At 50.0% G+C, this 9,793-nt stretch overlaps 1 protein-coding gene across 1 annotated transcript in view; it reads right to left on the reverse strand.

Moving 5' to 3' along the window:
• FSTL1 (follistatin like 1) overlaps window positions 1-5,076 on the reverse strand; it is a gene marked incomplete at its 5' end in the record, with an annotated part of 47,874 nt that extends 42,798 nt beyond the window's left edge. The window contains 2 exons of the mRNA XM_080612683.1: window positions 4,468-4,687; window positions 4,739-5,076. Of these exons, the coding sequence (XP_080468809.1) occupies window positions 4,468-4,687; window positions 4,739-5,076 (558 nt within the window). The remainder of the gene's footprint in view (window positions 1-4,467; window positions 4,688-4,738) is intronic.
• Window positions 5,077-9,793: the final 4,717 nt, after the last annotated feature.

Here is a 9,793-nt window from a genome sequence, read left to right on the forward strand (position 1 = left end):
CTCAGACAGTCCTATCCTCCTGTGCTGAGAGAGGAGATGCCCCCCAGGCAGCCCCTAGCAGCAGCCCCCCTGTTAATTACCGGCAAGGAATTTGCACTCTGGCAGATAAAGTCATTCACTCAGTTAAAGCACGCCTGCACAGAGCAGCTTGGATCCGACAGCAGCTCCACCGCAGCACTAGCATCAGGGTGCCATGCACCATGTATGTGCTACGTGACATCCCTTCTGCTCCAGAGCTGCTGCCACACATGCTGCTGCTCAGGGGTTACGGTCCCCTCCAAACAGCCGAGGAGGTTGTTTAAGCACTCATACACAGGGCATTGGGCCAGTGCCTTCAGCCTCAACCAAGATGCCTCAGACAAAACCGCTTGGTTCGTCTCCCAGACACTCATCCAGGGCTATCTGCAGCTGCCCGATGGTACAGCACGTGCTTTGAAAAACAGGCTTTGCACAGATGAGCTTTTGCTGGGCACCCTGGCTAGAGTCATTTTTTCCTTGTTTCCCCATTTAAAATACTCTTATCACCTTGAGACACAACTCCAGCAACACCTGGTCTGGCACTCCAGCACAGGATTTTAAGGAGGAAGATGCCTATCACTCCAAAAACAGCTCATGGAGAAAAATGATGCAGTTTTTCCTTCCACTGAAGATGTGCCTGCTAGACTTGATCTGGGAAGCTGGTTTTATTACATTAGTGGGTTACACGTGACTGTCAGGGTTTACTGCACAAAGCCAGTGCATAATAAAACCTGCACAAGTAACCCACACGATTGGCACCACACTGTCTTTTCTTTTCACTGCCATGCACAAAATACCAGTGAGAGGAGGACTGACCCATCCACAAAGTCTCTATCGCTAAATTTCAAAGGCAAATGGACCCTTCTAAAACTGATGGCTTTGGGGCCAAATGCAGCTATGCAGTTACATCAGGATCTCAACTTTAATTTATTCAGTTTCATTTATTAAGACAGCAGTTCTGAGTTGTAAGAACATGGGAAAAGTTTAACCAAAGCAAGCTGACGATCCTGGCCAGCCTGTGTGAACAGCCCAACAGGAGGGAGGAAGCACACCAGGCTTTACGAAGACCAGCTGAACTCCCAGCTCCATCTCTCCTGGGGGACACAAGTGCTCTGCTGGCAGAAGGGGCACAGGTCTTGGAAGGGGTCGAGTGCTGCCCTCCCTACATGCACAAGCACTCAAGTCCCATCTAGAGGAAGCACTCAGGTGAGTTAAGCAAACAAAACTTAACCAAAGCCTGCGTCTTTTCTCTCCCTCCATAACATCCCTTTTTAGCTTTTCACATCAAGTTACACAAATTGGTGGGGTGAAAAAAATTAATTCCAGGGTTACAACAGATGCAGGCACTGCAAACACCATGCTGTTAGAAAAGGTTATATATACATCTGCCTCCAGATGCTTCTCATCCCTGCATTGCTTGGGTGTTATAGCCCCCTAAGATCTATCAGTAGATCTGCTCACAAGAGGAGAGCCTCTAGCTGTTTTCTAGCCCTTTTTAGCCAAAACTGCCTACATAACATTTTCCAAAGGCTGGCTCGTTTGGCCAGAAATGGGTTAAGGATATTTCAGGAGAACAGCTACAGGTGCCAGAGATTAATGTGAACAGTGAGAAAAGGCAAGAAGCAGAGGGCAGGCCAGGGCACTGACCACTCCTTTGGCAAGGCTGGATTCAGGGAAAGACTTCCGTCCACAGCCTGCACCAATATATTCATATTGGCACAAAACTTTTTGCTAGCATCTGAAATTCATGGTGAAAATAACTTCCTTGATGATTCTGATTCAGGTTGAAGCTAAAATGAAAGAAGAAAAACCCACACTTTTATTTTGAAATAAGGAACCCGGTGGGACATGTAAGGATGCTGGTCTAATTACAGTGGTACCACCAGTGCTCCTGCACAGTCCCCTTCAGACCTCATGGACACAGTCAAACAGCCACAGGACTCCCCCTCCACTGTTAACTAGGTAACTTATGCCATCAGGATGCAAACAACTGATTAACTTCTAATACATTCATCAGACATTTTGAGCTGCTCCCTTTTTCCCTGTAGTGATGGATGCTTCCCCAAAATCACTCCATCTGCTTCTGGAAGCCCCAGCTGACAACACAAGCAACCTCACCTCTGTAGCATCCCCATTAATATGAGTGAATGGTTGCCTCATTGAGAGTGTGACCCAGGAAGAAAGAGATAAAAAAGGGCTGTCTGAAGCTGGGGCTGGCTTCCATCCGAGGAGTACAGTTCACCGTCTATTGCTCTTGCGACTACTACCGAGCCAGGCCAAGAAAAGCTCCCAAGTTTTGGCACATCTCAGATTTTCCAGTCTGCACAAAGTCATGCCAGGAACATTTACTGAAGCAATTTCTTTCTTTCTTTAAAGACTCTAATTATGCACCTAACAACGTTGTAGAAATGTGTTGTACAAAAACCCCCAGTACAGTTCAGATGTACTTCAGCCGACAAAAGGATTAGAAGCTCAAGGCTCAGCGTTAATATTCTGAACATACTGAAAGGCACAAAGTGCAAACTGCAGCAGAAACAGAAGAAAGAAAGAGGTTATCACTTCCAAAACCTGAAGAGGGAAAACCACAGGGAAATGCCACACTAATCTTACTAAATGCCAGTGATGCAGACAGTGGCAACAAGAAACATTTAGAAAGGGGCAACCATCAAAGCTGTCTCTGAATTAGGAAGCAGCTTGCCTTCAAGCACAGCCCACACCTTAGAAGGTGTAAATACCCCAGAGGCTGGGACACTGCCTGTGAACTGATGTTCACCACTTGGCAGCTACTGGCAACAAGGAATCAAACTGAATCGGGAGCAAAAGTTATCTGAGGTGTCAACTTCCCCTGAAACCAGACACAAACCTCAGGCATCACTATCAAGTTTTGCTGAACTTAAACTGGAACCAAACCAAAATGTTCACTGTTTGATACTGGGACCGCTACCCCTGTTAAACAGTCAAATCATTCATTTAACCAGCATGAACTGGCCTTTAGAACCTAGTTTTGAACACTGACGGCTGTAAGTCTTTCTCACTTCCAGTTTGCAGAGGAGGCAGGGAGAAATGACAGTACTTACACCTGGGAAGCCATCCAGGCACTCCAAATTGGAGTTACATTAGGCAAAAACCAGGATTTAGCACTTTGACCATTAACATAATGTTGCAGCACTGGTGAAATCAGAAATCAAGGGCTAAGTTTCTCTGGTCTACTGACTCCAACACGGTTTACTTAAATGAGTACCATCGCTGCTTAGCTGTTACTATCATGTATTTTAGGGATGTACTGCTGTGTCCTTCCTTCCTACAGAGGTTTTGCTGTATATTGACCACAACTGGTTAAGGCTTATTTAGGGTCCCTAAGAAAATTAGTAAAACTGATGTGGCTTTTTCAGGACAGTGCTGGAGAGGATGCATGGAAATGCTGACTGCGTAAGTATGTCACGCCTTGGGAAGAAAGCACATTACAATATCATCATGTAGAGGCAGATGTGAAATGCCAGCCCATACCGCAGCTCAGTTCCACCCTCTTGGCTTTCACAATAGCTGTGACTGGAGCTACAGCTTGACAGTGGTACCTCTCTCACCTGCCCTGTCTCACCTCCACCCCTCACATGCCCCAGCACTCACACTGTTCATCCCTTCAGCGAGTGGCTGGCAGTTGTGGGGAGTTCTGTGATGAGGTTTGCTTATGGGGACAGAGCAACAGCGACTGGCTTCACCCCAGCCCCCCTCTTTGCCACAGCCGGGGCAGCACAGTCCATGGATGGGAGGCACAGGGAAGCGTTTGGAGGCAATCAGATGTGTTTACGCATTTTTTTCCCGTGCAGAGCCAAACTGTGATGTTCTAGGGTGGGTCTCGCCATCTGGGAGAAACATGTAGGGAGAAAAAAAGCAGGCGGGGAGGAGGAGTGGGACCACTTCCCCCCGCAGGCAGGCTCGGCCTCCCTCCCCAGCCCAGCTTGAGTTCATTTTCCTCAAATCACTTCCACATTTCCCCTGCCGTAATTACCAAATATTTTGTTTCTGACCTCACTTTTTTCGGAGGCTGCCGCAACCAGGAATTCAGGCACCGTTTATTCTCTGTCAACAGAGCGGGTGGGGGGGGTGGGTGTTGCGAGTTGGGGGCTTTCAATGGTTTTCAATGTCATTGCAGTAAAAGAAGAGAAAAACAGAGCGAAAGAAGGAGCGGGAGGGAGGGGAAAGCGGCTGCCCAGGGGACCGCAGGCTGGGAGGAAGGAAGGAAAGAAAGGGGGGCCCGGCCCGTTCCCCTCGCCCCAACGGAGGGACCCGCAACTTCCCTCCCCGCCCCGGCCGCTACTTTCCCCGCTCCAGCGGCTCCCCCTCCCCGCTCCGCGGTGCCGCCCGGAGGTGGGCGCGGTGGAAAGCTCCAGAAGGAGACCCCCACTGTCCCCAAAGCCCGTCCCGTCCGCGGCGGGGCCCCGCGCATACCTCGGCTCGCAGGCGGGCGGCGGCCAGCAGGGCGCAGAGCAGCGGCAGAGTTTTCCAGATCTGCAAAGAGAAGGGAGCGGGGGGCGGTGAGCGCGGCCCGGCAGCGGGGCAGGGGCCGGGGCCGCCAAACTTCCCGCGGGGCGGGCGGGCGCGCTCACCATGCTGCGAGCGGGCGGGCGGGCGGGCGGCAGCGGCGGGGCAGGAGGAGTTGCGGAGGCGCCTTCCCCGTCTCCGGCTCACTCAGGAAGGAAAGGGGAGGGCTCCCCCTCACCTCGACCCGCCAGCCCGCGGCTCCACCCCCGGCCCGACCCCCGCCCCGGGGCCGGCTCCTCCCCGGGCCGCACGCCGGGAGGGGGCGGCCGCCGCTCGGCTCCCGCCGGTGGGTCCCTGGGCGGCCTTTGGAGGGGTCTGGTCCCTTGTCCGAGGTGCCCCACACGGACCGGGCGGGCAGGAGATGGGTGCGGAATTGCGGCCCCCCCCCGCCCCGTTGTCAGCAAAGGGGGTAAACTGAGGCACGAGGTGGGTTCTCCACAAGTGGGGAGCTGTAGAAAGCCACTGCCGCCGTGCTCCGGACCCGAGACACGCTGGAATCCCGGCCACAGGTGTCATCTGTGTCGGGATGCAGGGAGGTTAACAATAACGATTTAAACCCATATGCGTTAGGATCCAAATGGTGTTAGCTAAGCAGAACAGGCAGCTGGGGTGTTGTGCCAGGCACAAGGGGATGAAATCCCAGCTGAAAGGTCCCGTGGAGCTCATTTGTGTATAAATGCCTGTGATCCTCTTGTTTCATCTCTGAATTTCTGAAGCCGCCGGTAGCTTGAAGGCAGGATCTGAGAATGCGGGAAGACTGAGTGTCCCAACACATACAGACATCTCTGTTAGAGCAAGCAACGCCATGACACGAGCTGCCAAGGGCTTTTCCTCGAGTTTTGAGGTTGGTTGTAACCAAAATGACACTGCTGGCTTTGAAAAACCATCTCACGCTGAAACCAAGCATGCTCGTCAGCCATCTATCTTCTTGCCCTGCTTTATTCTGTGCCTTCAAAGCAGGCAGGCACCATGAGATCCTGGTGTGTGTCTTCTCATCATTCCCAAGACCAAAGATTATTCCAGCATCCTGCCGGAAGGAGAAAACTGTGGGAAAGAGTTATCCTAGATCAGCCCTCATTTGGTCTGTTCCTGGCGGCTGTGCCATTTCTCTGTGCTTCCTCAGGCTCTGCTTCCTCACTCTGTTTTGGGTTTAGGATTACTGTTACTAATTTTGCATTTATAAAGCATCCTCCCCAGCAAGTTCTGCTGCTGTCTGGGTACCAGCCACCGGTGCTTTTCATTGTCTTTTGATAAAAAACCCCTCATCCTTCACAATGTGCCTCTTTGGTTTGGAGTCATTGATTGCACTGCCTCATGACACAGGGCAGGCAGAATTATGGCTGAACCCAGCTGGCCTGTAGTTTGCAGAAGCATTGCACGATCAGGCTCACCCAGATTCATCCTGATGCAAGTGCCACGATAAGAAAAAAGAGATAACAAGTGGTAAGTGATAAATATGTTTTTAAAGAGGAATCTATTTCTGGCCTCTTGATGCTCAGCTCTGCACAAGTGGTGCTGTAAGAGAAAGCTGTCTATTTGCAGAGGGTAAACGTGACTTATACCGCTCTTGGGAACAGAGTGCTAGCAGGGGTCTCTCACCTCCCACATTACCTCCCTGATTCCATGGGCAGTCACCAGATGCAGTCATGATTAGCCACTATTCCGGGTTATGTAGGTCACCATGAGCATGGGGCTTCTTCAGTGTACTCAAAGGACTGAATATGGAACACAAGGTGAAGGATTAAATCCTTCATTCTGCATTGGCATTCAGGTACACAAAAGCATACGTTTTCAAGTTAGTTTTTATCAATCACATGGAAGTGTGTAGAGTTGAAAACCAAAAAGCGTCTCCCATGCTACCCATCCCAGGTACCCCCTTAAATCAGGTAAAACTTCTGTGTGCAGGTGAGACCTGAGTATCTCTGATAGACTGAGGAGAACAGTCCTTAGCCCCTTGCTGGGAAGATGAAGACAATGATAGAGCCAGAGTTGTTTGTGAGTGCGGATGTCTGCCATGTCAGGAAATATATTGAGACAGGGAAAAGGTGTGTTATCTCTTCTGTCACAGGCAGCACAAAACAATCTCAGCACAGCCACCAGACTCTTAACGCTGTGCACAAAGGCACACATAACCAAATACATGACACCTGACAAACTGCTCACTTTTATGCCAAACTTTCAAGTGTAAAGCCATAAACTGCAAAGGAGCAGTTTGTATAACCTGAGTGCATTCGAAATATGTCTGCCAGGAATCTGCTCTGTTACCCATAACAGGCAGCTTGAATCAGAAGTACTAGAATAAGGGGAAAGCAGATGCATTTACAGTTGTGGTTTCAAGCTGTGGACTTAATGGGTATGATAATTCATCATTGCTGGCTACACAACCTAAGTAGCATCATAAAAACACTTTTAGCTAAAAGCTTCATTATAAGGGTGAATGATGCTTGCCTGAAATTTTGAAGGTTGCAATGCTCTGGTGGGCCAAAGAAATTGGGAATCATTGCTCTACAGAGATGTTATTCTGTTACATACATCAGTGTTTCATTTCTGCTGACGCTTACTTTCCAGTCACTGGTACCTCTAAACCAAGCATTTTGCTACATGTATGGGATTGCAAATCGTGAGATACACACACACACATAAGCCCAAGTGACCACACAACTGAAGTTCAGTGACAAGCCATTACCTGAGAAGCAAAGCAAATGAAACCCAGGCTCATGCAAGTGTACATCTCATGGGTGGATACATTCCTGTGTTTAATAAAGTGCAGGCTCCAGCTGAAGCTTTCTCTATTCTTGGAGCACTGTCAACATCACTCCCCTGGACTCTCCAGTGTCTCATGAGGGTTACTCTGAAGCCACAGCCTCTCCCTTATTACAGCATTGTACACATATGCGTCCAAAGTGATTGTATAAATCACATGCCAATAAATTACTTCTTAAGCCCTCACCCAGCCCTTGTGGCTATAGCATGATATCACCCACTCCACATTACCTCACTCGTATCCACCACCCACATCCTTCATGTCTCCTCCTTGCCCCCCTGCCATATCAGCCCTAAGGGATGGGGTTGTGCTTGCAGCGTTGGGCTGAAGCCAGTGACAGCCCTGCCTGCACTGCATTTTAGGTGACAATTCGAGAAACCAAGATGTTTGGCAAGTGGCCTTCCTGACAGAGCAATAATCCATCCCACTGAAGATGTGCAGCAACATTATTTGGCAGAATCAGGAAGCAGGGTATTACTTCTGAATAGCAAATGTGTTAAGGTTGGAGCTGGGGTGCCTCAGCTCATGTCCAGAGACATCTGCATCGTCTTGAGCTATGTGAGTAGTGACTCCTCATGCACCAGATGTCAGCTCTGAACCCAAGGAAGGGCCAAGAAGAACGAGGCCATGACTGGAAGACCTGAGGGGGAAGCCTAGAGTGGAACAATACCCACAGAGGTGCAGGTGTCAGACCCAAATGCACTGGGATGACCCCAAGGTTGGTGTGAGGGTCCCTGGGGCTGTCACTTGTGGATCAGGGACACCTCACTGCCTTGGATGAGGGCTCAGGCCTGCAGCAACCTTCTCCATATGTCCCCCTGATGTGGCAGTGCTAACTTTGCATCACACCTCTCGCATATGTACCCATCCGGGAGAACTGACTCAAGTCTGAGGCTTCTCTGCTTCAGGGAGAGTAAACTCGAGAGATACTTTTCTGATCAAAATTAAAACTCAGGTAAGAGATAGGTGTGTATCCTCAACTGTGATGTGAGGATACACGCATGACACACAGATAAGTTAAATCTCCTTTTGTTACAGCACAGTTATTTGTCACATCCCTGTCCCTTTCCTGTAATTTGGCCACCTTCCAGCCTGCACTTTGGTACATACAGTTATTTTTTTTCTGTTCTTCTAGCTTTGTTGTTTGCTTCACTTCCTTGCCCTTGCAATTTTCTTTCTCACTGTGGTTTCCCCATTCCTTGCTTCTGCTCCACCTGCAGCATTTGTGCTAATCATGATTGCTTGAAGCCCTGTTTCAGACCCTATGTAGTAAAGTGCTGTATCTTCTTGCAGATACCATGGTGGAAGTCTGTTACAGACACAACCAGGATGAAGAGGCAGACAAAATACCCTACCAGCAGCTGGGTGAAGTCTCACAATCACCAGCCCTTGTTCTCACAAGGGACTTCCAGTGACCAGATGTCTGCTGGAAACACAATACAGAGGAGAGGGAACAGTCTAGAAAGTTTCCAGAGTGCGTGTAAGGAACTTCCTGACACAGCTGGTGAGGGAGCCAACTAGGGATGGTGCCCCACTGGACCTGTTGTTTGTGAACAGAGAAGGACTTGCGGACGATGTGATGGTTGAAGGCCACCTTGGGCATAGTGATCATGAAGTGATAGAGGTTTTGATTCTTGGAGGAGTAAGATGGGGGTCAGCAGAACTGCTGCCCTGGACTTCCAGACACCAGACTGACTTGTTTAGGAGCTTGGTTGACAGAGTCTCCTGGAAGGCAGTCCTGAAGGCAAAGGAGTATAGGAAGGCTGGACATTCCTCAAGGAAGAAGTCTTTGAGAAATGGTCAGATACCTGCTCCACCACTTAGACACACAAGTCTATGAGTCTTGATGGGATCCACCCAAGGGTACTGGGGGAGCTGGCAGAAGTGCTCACTGAGCCACTTTTGGTCATTTGTCATGGGAGCTGAGACTGGTTTGGGGTGGAAGGGACCTCAAAGCTCATCCAGTTCCAGTCCCCTGCCACGAGCAGGGACACCTTCCACTAGCCCAGGTTGCTCCAAGCACCTGTGTCCAACCTGGCCTTGAACACTGCCAGGGATGGGGCAGCCACAGCTTCTCTGGGTGCCCTGTGCCAGCGCCTCAGCACTCTCACAGGGAAGAACTTCTGCCTGAGAGCTCATCTCAATCTCCTCTCTGTCAGTTTAAAGCCATTCCCACCTGTCCTGTCACTACAGGCCCTTATCCAAAGGCCCTCTGCAGGTTTCTTGAGGTCCCTTGAGGTCCTCCCTACCTACTGGAAGGCTGCTAGAAGGTTTCCCTGGATTCCTCTATTCTTCATGCTGAACAACTCCAACTCAGCAGTCCTGGCTAACTGGGGAGGTCCCAGTTGACTGGAATTAGCAAATGTGACACTAATCTACAGGAAGGGCCAGAAGGAGGACCTGGAGGCCTTTCAATCTGACCTCAGTGCTGGGGAAGGTTATGGAGCAGACCATCTTGAATGCCATCAC

This window comes from Psittacula echo (genome assembly GCF_963264785.1).
Source record: "Psittacula echo genome assembly, chromosome: 3".
NCBI lineage: Eukaryota > Metazoa > Chordata > Aves > Psittaciformes > Psittacidae > Psittacula > Psittacula echo.